Raw genomic sequence first — 13,122 nt, 5'->3', positions numbered from 1 at the left:
GCGGAAATTGCCATTGTGCATCCATCATATTATACAAAGCAAGACCACCCTCCCGACACCCCCACACACAGACACACATTCGCTAACCCAGTATAAATTCGTTTTATAAACCATTTATTTATGAAAACAAAAACAGTCATGACACATAAAAAACATGTTCATACTTTCACATAGACATGTCAATTCTTAAAAAAAGTAGCAAGAAACCCTTTTGGAGAACATGAATGTAGTCATTCGTGTTCAAGTGGTATATTTTACAAGCCACTTTGAAGCACTTCAGGCTAGTGCTGCATTCAAGTCCACTCCGATATCTGAGGCTTCTGCTCAGAAGCACAGAAACCTTGAAAAGTAAAATATATATATCCAAATGTGCAATATCCTCTATTAAAAGTGAATATTATAACCATTCCCAATAACAGAATGGACAACGTGAACATGATGAACCAGTCTGTGACGTGCTCAGTTTGGTTTTCAGTCCCATGTGTGCTTTTTCACTTCCACTTATAAAGCTTCAACATCTTCTCCGTCAGTGATGCTAAGAAATGCTCACCGTTGACCTTGAACGGCGTAATGTCCAGTACGGGGAGGTCGGCCGGAAGTTTTTGCAGTAGCGCTCCGCTGGAAGCCGCCCACACCTGTCAATACAAGTGTATAGGTTTCAGCAATGTATTTCAAACCACAACATTTAAGAGCCATTGTCCACTTTAAATGATATAAATCCCAGTTTTCAAATTTAATTTGATAGTATTCCAAATGATATAAATTCATACATAATCTCAAAGAATGGTGGTCTCCAATGTATATATTTTAAAGATTCAATTGAGCTCAAAGCCTTTTTTTCTATTAAAAGTGTGCAAATTAGACATCTGAGCCTCTGTAATGGAACACCATCACTTTTAAAGTTGCATGTTTACAGAATGAAATAAAATCTCAGTAAAGTCCTAAAAAAATAAAAACTTTGCATTTTTTCCAGGTGATACTAGCAAACCATGGTGTGAAAAGTACAGCTCAAAGGTTTTTAAGGGCAATTTTATGGTGAGGCTAGAATACACAAGAGCCTGTTTTACTCAAGAGATTACAGTTGGTGAATTTGTAAATCATAATCTAGAAATATGCTTGCAATGGCTGTCCACCATTTAAAGAAAAGCAGCAATATGTAAAAAAACAAAAAAAACCCTTAAAGACAAAAAGTACCATGGTGGATTGTGACGCCTCATCTCCAGCACACACAAGAGCGCCGTCTCCTTGCGGACTGGCAAAGATGGCATTCTTCGTAAGAAGTTTGCAGGACGAGCCAGCGTTGAAAGTCTGCACGGGCAAGCACGAGCAGCCGAGCGGTTCACTCGCATCCTGCTGAGGCACCCGAGTCAACGCCATCAGGACGCAGCGAACTGTCGGGTGGGCGCGGCCTGGGGAAAGCAGCCAGTTAACTCATGTTTTAAATGCTGAACCTTTCAGATTAAGAGAAACACAACCTAAAATGCACTATTTTGCTCTATGGACAAAGTTTAGTAACTAGATACAGTGCTTTACCAAACAATCTTAATTTGTTTCATGACCGTGTACACAACTATAAATAGTTAGAAATAGAAGTGAATTATACTATTAGGTAGGGTCTAGAACTCAGTAAAAAGTCAAGTATGGAAAGCACAAGGTATTGATTCCCAGTGTCCTTGATAGGTGATTTGTGGATTTAAAATAATAATAATAATGAACTATTTCTATACAGATAAAACTGTGCTTTACAACATGGCCAATCCTCACCGGCTCGGTACGTGACCAGGCAATGGCGGCTCTCTGTCTCCACCTGGATGCCGGTGCAGCTTCCGACCTCGAGCGGCAGGATGTGCGGTTTGTACGTGTTATCCCCAAGCTGCTCCCAGAAATAGCCACCCTCCAGCGTGCCGGCAATAAGCCCGCCACACGGGAAGCTGCTGGATGCCGTGCGAGGGATGTAGCATAGCGACGCCACAGGAGTCCTGAAACAAGTGAAAGGACAGTTTCACAGTTTAGTTTTGTTTTACTTAAACCTTTAAGTTGGCAACGTTAATGGCTTTTTTTTTTAAAACCGCGTTTAAGAAGTTCAAAATCCAATTGACAGCATAAACAGTTGTGTAATAGAATCAAATACAAAATATACAGTGGGCCCTCCAACTAAGAAATTAATTCGTTCCAGAAGTGGTTTTGTAATTAGAGATGCATTTCATAAGTATAAATGAAGTAACTTGGTCCAACTGTTATAAGTTCCCCAATACAACCCCTGAATCCCTTGAAAATGTATAAAAGTGTACCAATTTAGTATGAACGTTTGAGCAAAACACCCAAAAGATAGGACATTTTTTAAGACATGCAAAAATTAATTGGGCACTGTGAGTAGTGTTGTTGTAGTCATTTAGTGCGTATTTATGTGGGTAGAAGTAAGGTACCATGTGACACAATGCCTCAACAACACGATTCAATGGGGCCGCACATGTATGACATTGAGAAGTGGTGGTTACCTGGACCGTAGTGGCTGCAGCTCTTGCACATGGGTGCTGGTGTGTCTGAGGTCATAGAGCAGAATGGAGCCGTTGTTGAGACCAGCATAAACAAAATTTGTGTTGTCCAAGCACCAGCAACAACTCCAAACTGGTTTACCAGCATTATATGTTTGAATCACCGAATTGCCCTCGAGGCTGCAAACACAGATGAAGAAAATTCATAAGATACAGGCACTAGAGGCCGCCAAAGTGCAGGTTACCTTGTGAGTTTGAGCGTCTTGTCCAGGGATGCCGAAAGCAGCATTCCAGCATTTTGCCGACTGAAGCACAGCCCTCTCACCTGATCGCTGTGGATGGGAATGTACTGACTGGACCTGATATGGGCCAGGTTCACCTTCTTGACACCCCAGCCTAAGGCGCACAGAGACACATTCATAATTCACAAAGAGCAAGAGTAGAAGGAGAAGAAGCTGAGAAAGTAGTTTTAGTGGAAGAGGATGAAGAAATAAAAAAAGAGCAAATAAAATAGTAAGAAAGGACAATAAGCATCGAGAAGAAGAAGCATATATGAGTAGGGTACACAAATATTAGTTGCTGACAGCCGCTTTCAGAAAATAAAAAGAATGGGAGCCAAATATACAGGAGGTGATGAAAATGAGGAACAGGGCAACAAAGTCTCACCGGGCAGGAACGTTGGGCGAGGAGAAGGCTGCGAAGCCACCAAACAGTTGAGCGATTCACAATGTGCTAAAACTCGACAGCCTCCAATATTGGAAAGCACTATTGCGTCGTGGAAGGTGTACGGCGCCACTAGGTTGGAACTTGGACAGGTAAGTTGCGTAGACAAAGATGAGGATGCGGTATTGGCAGAACTGCTGCCCGCTTGACTCATCTGAGCTCTGATCGCCTGAGGATAAAAAGGGAACCACTGTCAGTTGTCCATGGATGACAGCTTGTACTCTGTAAACAGGGGTGGATACCTTCAGCTCCTGTTGTGCTTGACTGTACTTGTTCGTGATCACCTCAAGTTTGAGTTTGTACCGATTCGATTCTATCTCGGCCTTCCTCCTCATTGACTGCTCAGCCTCCAGAGACCTATGGAAACATATGTGGGTTGAGTAAAATGAAGAATAGGGAAGCAGTGGGTATAGCTTTTCACCTTCTCAGGCTCTCTTCTTCGCTATTGTCAATGACTCTGAGCTTGGGGGCGTATAGTAGCAATATGTCGGAGCGCTTTGCCTTCTTGTTGCACTGCAAGAGACAAAAGGAGATGAATTGTAGTTTGAAATCAGCAAAACACGTTTAATGTTGAAAAGAGCTATTTTTGGAGGCATTTTCAGGGACAGTGGTCCATTCATTCATGTTTTACAAAGAGGGGAAATTGTACTGTAAAATCTGTGTTTTTATTTATGTAAAATTTGTGTCCCATAAAATGTTAGTATTGATGGAATTTAAGTCAAATATTTTTCTCATGAAAGAAATTGTTTTGTGCATTGAATTGTGGATTAATAATCGTGATATGCATTATATAGTAAGTCTTTGGATTAGGAGAACCATATCTTTGGAACCCCATTTGTATAAGTTGGCACTTTCGCCATGGTTCTTTGTCCATAACGGCAATGAGACCGATTAGTTTTCAGTTTCTTCCCAAGACCCGTCATCATATGTAACTCGAGTTCTGCACCTAAGACCAAATCAAGACTTATTGCGAGCTACTTTAGTCAATTTGTACAACTTACCCATGCTGACTACTGCTTATGTATTATGTAGACCACTTATTTATGGATTATTTATCATTACTACATATTGATTATATATATAGATTATTTATTTATCATTGATATATATTGATTATTTATTTATCATTGATATATATTGATTATTTATTTATCATTGCTAGATATTATTTATTTATCATTGCTATGTATATTGATATTTTTTATCATTGCTATATATATTGATTTTTTTATCATTGCTATATATATTGATTATGTATTTATCAGTGTTATATATTGATTATTTATTTATCATTGCTATATATTGATTATCGATGTTTTTGATTGTTTTTTTGCATAGTCCATAGACTCAGCGAGTGCTGCGCTCTCAACAACTTGGCACTGAACATCTCCAAAACCATGTAACTGGACTTCAGACAGAACAAGGCCGCTACGGTGAACTCACTTGGAATACTTATTTAAATTTACTACTAGTTATTTATTTATCTCTCTGTTTTTTATTATCTGTGCACTTTCACATGGTGAAAGTTCTAACTCTCATTATACTTGTAAAATGATGACACAAGTATTCAATTCAATTTTACAGATTCTGACAGGGAAACCACTTAAACAGGGCAAAGATTGAAAACAAAAAAGAAGAAAAAGACACAAAGAGAGCTATAAAATATAACTTTCAAAGGAGCATTCATGACGGGTTTACTGACCTGCGGACATTTGGCAGCAGACCGCTGAGATGCCAGCCACTTCTGGATGCAGAGGAGTCCAAAAAGATGTCCACAGCGCAGGGCAACGATCCGATGGTTGCCCGCTGATGTCCAAGCCTCGAGGCAAATGCTACACGTATCACCCTCGCTGTCTTCACTTTGAGGAGCTGGTGTAGGCGGTGGCTGAAAGCAAAAACTGGAATAGTCAATACTGGGAAGAAGAAAAAAAATCGGATCCAGATTTGCTCAGAATGCTATAGCCCGCTGTCTTAATTTAAGACGGGGAGGAAAAAATGTTTGTTACTTGCATGCCAGGATGTCCATTTTCTAGATTTTCTTCTTCTTTGTGAACATCTGCAGCTAAAATCAGAATTTAATTCAATAGGTTGACACAAAATTACAATCAAAATTTCCCACTTACGAGGAGGGGCAGGGGCATCTTGCTGGGCTTGTGGGTATTCGTCAGAGCTTTCGCGTTGGGAGTGATGTGGCGAGGTGGTTTGGACATTGTGGATTGTGCCGGGCTCCACCACACCTCGCTCTTCCTCTTCTGAATCGCTGCCCTCCGATCCGCTGGAAGGCAGGTCGGGACCAACAGAGGCATTGGAGACGGCAGCTGGAACCCGCAGCAGGAAATCGGTAGAGGCTCTAGAGTTTGTGGCATCCTGGCTTGAGTAATGCACCCTGAATCCCTGTCTAAAAGAAAAAAGATAAGGAAAACCATTTTAGACAAATAGATATTTTTTGGAACCTCCTGTGTGAAAGGTTTAGTTGTTTTTTTTAAAGACCGTACGACGAATTAGACAATTTACATTCTAAGTCCTGCTCTACTTACAAAAAAAATCCAAGTTATGAAACAAGTTCTATAACCAATTAATTTTGTTAGTAGAGGTAGGACTGAAGATGCTGAAAACTTCTAAGGTTTTAGAAGAAGGCTGATAAACACTGGAGCAAATAAAGATTCAATTCACCTGACGCGTCTGCGCACGGCCAATGACTGTGTGGTAGCCTCTGCCTGGCCCTCCCTCCTTCGACTGAAGGCCCAAGTGGTAGGAACTCTAGGCAGATATGACACCTGTGGACCTCCTTCGCCACGGCCATTTTCATCATCCTCATCAACTTCAGTGCTGCTGCCCGAGTCGGAGAGGATGATGGCGGTGTTGGCAGCAGGGACAGATGCGCTCTGGTCCACCTCCATGACATCCATCTGCTGAAAGAATTATGTCAGCCGTATAGCACATGGTGAAATACACATCAAGGGAAAAAACAATACTAGGAATGTCCCCGATCACGTGACCGTAAACCAGACTCGCTCACAAAATGTTCAGAGATTCAGGTGAAAAAGATAAGGGTTTTAAATGTATGCTTTAATTTTTGAATTTTAAGGCTGCAAAGCGATGAGTGGTTAGCGCGTCGGCCTCACAGTGGGGGACCTGGGTTCAAGTCCTGGTCCGTCCAGCTGTGTAGAGTATGAGTAGAGGAAATGATGCTGAATTTTATATGTTGCCAGTGAGATTTGCACATTGCTCTAGCACAAAAAAACACGGCATTCATGCCCCAAAAACTCCACAGAAATAAGTGTTTCCATATTTATGTCACTACACAATGATTTTACAGCTGTTTGTTTTTTTGTGGATACAAACCGCCAATTAAGAACATTGCCAACAATCGTTACGTTAAGAGCTAACAGTTGCTGGTATTAAAGCGTTGTAAATTCGTTGTATTAGTCGGTAGACCTACGTGCTAACAAGTAGCTGCTAACTACTGTTATGCTAGCAAGAGCGTGATTGATAGTCACTAGCCATAAGGCAAGTGCTGCATTTTACCAGCGACCCTCGGGTACCGTGTACCCAAAGCTTACCTTCCAGAATGCTCCGTAGCTAAGAACTGTTAAGAATACTACATGACTCGATGGTTGATATGGAACTAGTCTTTAATCGAGATCTCGCGCCCTTCGTGACTCACTTCCTGACCCGTTTAACGTTACGTCACAGCCACAGCTCCACGTGAATTGGCTCGTTCATGAAAATTCGAAAAATCCATATATTTATAATATAAAAAGTTTTGCGAACATTTCTCTTTGCTATTTATGGTTTATAATTTTTTAAAATTAAAATAAAAACATTCGTAATGGTCACATCCAATTGGTCTAAGCACTAGGTGACGTAATGTTTTTTCGCGTCGTGTAAATATCGTGGAAGCAAGCATGGAGGAGCCACATAGTAAGAAACGAGTAATTGCGAGTAAACATGCGTCGTACGGTGTTTGTACGTTTTTGGGGGGTTTTGTACAGGGAATCATAATCATTTATAAGGACAGTTAATGGCAGAGGTTGACAGGTATGGGATAGGTTCCAGCACCCCTGCATCCCTAGTGAAGATAAAGTGGTTCAGAAAATGATTAATTAATTAATTAATTAGGTAAAATGTAGATCTGAGAAGATTGGGAATACAGTAATCCCTTGAATATCGAGGCTTCAACTTTCAAGGCTTCACTACATCGCAGATTTTTTTCGGGGGAAAAAAATAAAATAAAATTGTCACAGGACCAAATGGTCAGTAGTTCGATTCCAGGTGATGAATGCCCACTCTCAAAAATACCCATAGGAAAGCCCTGAACTCTAGTGGGTTGGCAGTACCTTATATGGCTGCAGAACTGTTGGTGACTAACGGCTACTAAAGTGGTTTGAGAATGGTATAAATGTCCGATATTCTCCATTTTGGTGTAACACGGGGGACTGGCCTAAAAACACCCTTACAACATTGTTTTATTGCTCAATTTTTTTTTATATAATCTCTGACAGGGCTACTTCAATACTGTGCTCAGCATGAAAAAATGTAACAAACTGAAGCAGCAACTCTTGCACTCAAAAGCCGGCATTCTTTATCAACGTGCTTGGAAAATTACATAGACTTGCTTAATTGGGCAGAACATTTTCTGTTCATTGCAAAAATTGACATTATGATCTATGTCAGTGATGTTTCAAGAAAGGCTGAACGAGGAGCTGCTCTTTTGTTTGAGGGCATAAGATCCATAGTTGATGAGTGTATCCAATTTGAAGTGCTTTCTTCTATTCACTATATATAAAGCTTACTTAAGCAAACAAGGCAAAAGAGGGTCCAAGTTGAAATTTTTCTTCTTCTGGTTTGAGTCCAGCAATCATAAAATTTGCCACTCGAATCAATCAGGGTTCTAGTCCCTATAACTCGAGTTCCAGCTGTCTGGCAAAATGTCTAAGGAGTCTTTATATGACCTAAAACAACCCCCGACCTTGTCTTGGTGAATAACAAAGAGGGTCTTGATCAATGATAAATATTCCTAATGATGGCGTTTCCCGTGACACCGTTCTGCTGGAAAACTGCTGGTGGCACCATACTAACAAGTCTCACATGTTTCAAGGCGGCTCTGGGGTATTGGCCGTTGTTGCTGATCACGGTGGAGGTCACAGTCAAGGGGGGCCGGTAGAGCACAGGCGGAGGTCTGATGACCATCATAGGGCGAGGGGAGTTCACGGCGTAGGAATACAGATTGACAGGTGACACGGGAGTTGGGGTCATTGCAGGGACTGAAAACATGGGACTTGGGTTCATTGCAGGGACTGGAAACATGGGACTTGGGTTCATTGCAGTGACAGGTGACATGGGACTTGGGTTCATTGCAGTGACAGGTGACATGGGACTTGGGTTCATTGCAGTGACAGGTGACATGGGAGTTGGGTTCATTGGAGTGACTGGAAACATGGAAGTTGGGTTCATTGGAGTTACTGGAAACATGGGAGTTGGGTTCATTGGAGTGACTGTTGACACGGAAGTTGGGGTCATTGCAGTGACTGTTGACATGGAAGTTGGGGTCATTGCAGTGACTGTTGACATGGAAGTTGGGGTCATTGCAGTGATTGGTGAATTGTCAGCAGTGTACATGTCAAATGACGATTGGCGGTCCAGATTCAAACTGGAAAGAGGTTCGTCAGTCTCAACTGTATTTGCTCTTTCCAACGAAGCGGGATTGGAACTGTGAATAGGAGCGTCGAAAGAATGGCTCCTCCATCCATATTTTAACGGCACCTTTGGGTATTGGAGAGGCATGGGGTGGTCACAATCTTTTGCTCTGTGTTGGGCTGCCATGGCCCTCAGGCCGTCATTTATGGTGTTGCCTTGGTCGATCTGCAGCGCCAGGGAGAGCAGCTGGATGTTCTCTGTGAGCTTCTGGTTGATTTCTTGGAATGTCGACTCGTGAGAACTGGATTTCAAGAAGCTGGCAATCTTATTGGTTTTGGAAAAGTGGCTCATGAACTCTATGGCCTGCAACAGACTTTGATGAAATTTCTCCAGGGCAACCTTGATGTCAGATGAGATGTTTTCAGGCCGCTTCTCGAGGCTCTGCACCATTTTCTCCAAAGTGCACACACGTTCACCCACTTTCTGACACTTGTCCTTGTTGGATTTTGCCGTATTTACCATTTTGTACACCTCTATGCATAAGGTGAGGATAGTCTCGATAGTTGTGAAGGCCAGCTGAAACACAACAATTGCACAAATACTTAACACTTCACATAAATCCTTTGAATCTCAAAGACAAACATGACTCATGAAAGACACCAGATTAAGTCAATTTGATATTTATGGATCTAACAGCAGGAAATGTTGATTTTTGCGCCACTCCATTGAACACAAATGCTTGAAACAAATACACCCAAGCTTGTCATGAAAAATGCATTGATACTCACGTCAGCCATGTTGATGTTCACCTGCCAATCAAATCAATTCACTTGTCACAAATAAAGATTGATAATAATACAAATATTTTTATAACATATCAGAGCCACATGTTTACTTACAATTTCAATTCATTGCGTGGGTAAAATTGCCTTTCTTGTATTACCCTCCCATTGCAACAAATTTAAATCCTAACCCATAAATGTTTTACTGCAAAGTATTTGCTGTAAATAAAATAATTCCGTAAGGACGTCGCCTAGGGAGTGAGCTGTTTTTTGTTCTTTTTACCTGCTTGTACAGTACAGAAGTAAAAAAACAAAAATATAATTTTAAGATAATAAGTTTTACTTTTTCTTGTTAATTTAAGAGTTATCTCGTCGAACATACATATACACACAAACACACACATTATATATATATATATATATATATATATATATATATATATATATATATATATATATATATATATATATATATATATATATATATATATATATATATATATATATATATATTATATATATATATATATATATATATATATATATATATTTATATATATATATATACACATACATACACACATACATATATACAAAAACAATTTGAAATTGTATCTTTCTATGCCTCTGAAAAGGTGGTCAGTCGTATCAAATGCTTTTAAGTTAAATTAAGACAGATAAGACATCGGAAAAAAATTATTGTAGCTTGGCAAACTGGTAAGTTCGGCTCTAGCAAAACATTTATGGTAGTCATTATTTATTACACAAAAAGTTTTAAACCCTTAGATGAGCTAACCGAATCAATCAAACATCAAGGCCCCGAAATAAAACAAAATTAAGTCAATAATAACAAATAATGTTCACCTTGTTCTTGTAGTAGTCAACACTTATTGGAGTCTTCTGTGTGAATGAGTTCTTGGCACAGCTTACTAAAAAGTCCCAACCCTATCTGCGTCAAACTAAAGTGAAAGCAAATTTTAAATTTTGGTGGGTTAAGAGTCTTATGTAACTGTTGAAGTTCTTTTTTTGGGGGTGCAGAATCCAAAAGTGTTTATCTATCTATCTATCTATCTATCTATCTATCTATCTATCTATCTATCTATCTATCTATCTATCTATCTATCTATCTATCTATCTATCTATCTATCTATCTATCTATCTATCTATCTATCTATCTATCTATCTATCTATCTATCTATCTATCTATCTATCTATCTATCTATCTATCTATCTATCTATCTATCTATCTATCTATCTATCTATCTATCTATCTATCTATCTATCTATCTATCTATCTATCTATCTATCTATCTATCTATCTATCTATCTATCTATCTATCTATCTATCTATCTATCTATCTATCTATCTATCTATCTATCTATCTATCTATCTATCTATCTATCTATCTATCTATCTATCTATCTATCTATCTATCTATCTATCTATCTATCTATCTATCTATCTATCTATCTATCTATCTATCTATCTATCTATCTATCTATCTATCTATCTATCTATCTATCTATCTATCTATCTATCTATCTATCTATCTATCTATCTATCTATCTATCTATCTATCTATCTATCTATCTATCTATCTATCTATCTATCTATCTATCTATCTATCTATCTATCTATCTATCTATCTATCTATCTATCTATCTATCTATCTATCTATCTATCTATCTATCTATCTATCTATCTATCTATCTATCTATCTATCTATCTATCTATCTATCTATCTATCTATCTATCTATCTATCTATCTATCTATCTATCTATCTATCTATCTATCTATCTATCTATCTATCTATCTATCTATCTATCTATCTATCTATCTATCTATCTATCTATCTATCTATCTATCTATCTATCTATCTATCTATCTATCTATCTATCTATCTATCTATCTATCTATCTATCTATCTATCTATCTATCTATCTATCTATCTATCTATCTATCTATCTATCTATCTATCTATCTATCTATCTATCTATCTATCTATCTATCTATCTATCTATCTATCTATCTATCTATCTATCTATCTATCTATCTATCTATCTATCTATCTATCTATCTATCTATCTATCTATCTATCTATCTATCTATCTATCTATCTATCTATCTATCTATCTATCTATCTATCTATCTATCTATCTATCTATCTATCTATCTATCTATCTATCTATCTATCTATCTATCTATCTATCTATCTATCTATCTATCTATCTATCTATCTATCTATCTATCTATCTATCTATCTATCTATCTATCTATCTATCTATCTATCTATCTATCTATCTATCTATCTATCTATCTATCTATCTATCTATCTATCTATCTATCTATCTATCTATCTATCTATCTATCTATCTATCTATCTATCTATCTATCTATCTATCTATCTATCTATCTATCTATCTATCTATCTATCTATCTATCTATCTATCTATCTATCTATCTATCTATCTATCTATCTATCTATCTATCTATCTATCTATCTATCTATCTATCTATCTATCTATCTATCTATCTATCTATCTATCTATCTATCTATCTATCTATCTATCTATCTATCTATCTATCTATCTATCTATCTATCTATCTATCTATCTATCTATCTATCTATCTATCTATCTATCTATCTATCTATCTATCTATCTATCTATCTATCTATCTATCTATCTATCTATCTATCTATCTATCTATCTATCTATCTATCTATCTATCTATCTATCTATCTATCTATCTATCTATCTATCTATCTATCTATCTATCTATCTATCTATCTATCTATCTATCTATCTATCTATCTATCTATCTATCTATCTATCTATCTATCTATCTATCTATCTATCTATCTATCTATCTATCTATCTATCTATCTATCTATATATCTATCTATCTATCTATCTATCTATATATATATCTATATATATATCTATATATATATATATATCTATATATATATCTATATCTATATCTATATCTATATCTATATCTATATCTATATCTATATCTATATCTATATCTATATCTATATCTATATCTATATCTATATCTATATCTATATCTATATCTATATCTATATCTATATCTATATCTATATCTATATCTATATCTATATCTATATCTATATCTATATCTATATCTATATCTATATCTATATCTATATCTATATCTATATCTATATCTATATCTATATCTATATCTATATCTATATCTATATCTATATCTATATCTATATCTATATCTATATCTATATCTATATCTATATCTATATCTATATCTATATCTATATCTATATCTATATCTATATCTATATCTATATCTATATCTATATCTATATCTATATCTATATCTATATCTATATCTATATCTATATCTATATCTATATCTATATCTATATCTATATCTATATCTATATCTATATCTATATCTATATCTATATCTATATCTATATCTATATCTATATCTATA

The 13,122-nt window shown here is 36.9% G+C and overlaps 2 protein-coding genes across 6 annotated transcripts; both read right to left on the bottom strand.

The window, feature by feature from the left end:
- Positions 1–97: 97 nt before the first annotated feature.
- On the bottom strand, positions 98–6,945 carry LOC144215482 (E3 ubiquitin-protein ligase rfwd3.S-like). Of its 5 annotated transcripts, none has more exons than XM_077744445.1 (13): positions 6,782–6,945; positions 5,892–6,130; positions 5,342–5,616; positions 5,225–5,280; positions 4,921–5,103; positions 3,640–3,731; positions 3,461–3,575; positions 3,162–3,387; positions 2,741–2,891; positions 2,499–2,675; positions 1,765–1,979; positions 1,195–1,409; positions 98–635 (listed from the first exon to the last, which is right to left on the bottom strand). In XM_077744445.1, the coding sequence occupies exons 2-13, from the start codon at positions 6,125–6,127 to the stop codon at positions 492–494; spliced, it is 2,085 nt and encodes a 694-aa protein (XP_077600571.1). In that variant the 5' UTR covers positions 6,128–6,130; positions 6,782–6,945; the 3' UTR covers positions 98–491. The 5 variants fall into 5 exon arrangements, with proteins under 5 accessions (XP_077600571.1, XP_077600575.1, XP_077600572.1 ...); XM_077744449.1 differs by having other exon boundaries at positions 5,225–5,274; XM_077744446.1 differs by having other exon boundaries at positions 5,892–6,127; positions 6,782–6,912.
- An 835-nt stretch (positions 6,946–7,780) lies between these two features.
- On the bottom strand, positions 7,781–10,686 carry LOC144215625 (uncharacterized). The gene is made up of 3 exons (XM_077744678.1): positions 10,505–10,686; positions 9,647–9,667; positions 7,781–9,434 (listed from the first exon to the last, which is right to left on the bottom strand). Exons 2-3 carry the CDS (start codon positions 9,653–9,655, stop codon positions 8,223–8,225), a joined length of 1,221 nt encoding a protein of 406 aa, XP_077600804.1. The 5' UTR covers positions 9,656–9,667; positions 10,505–10,686; the 3' UTR covers positions 7,781–8,222.
- Between the last annotated feature and the right edge of the window lie 2,436 nt (positions 10,687–13,122).

Source organism: Stigmatopora nigra, chromosome 22 (assembly GCF_051989575.1).
Source record: "Stigmatopora nigra isolate UIUO_SnigA chromosome 22, RoL_Snig_1.1, whole genome shotgun sequence".
NCBI lineage: Eukaryota > Metazoa > Chordata > Actinopteri > Syngnathiformes > Syngnathidae > Stigmatopora > Stigmatopora nigra.
Note: the sequence above shows the minus strand (reverse complement) of the source record. Positions and strands in the feature narration are given on the sequence as shown.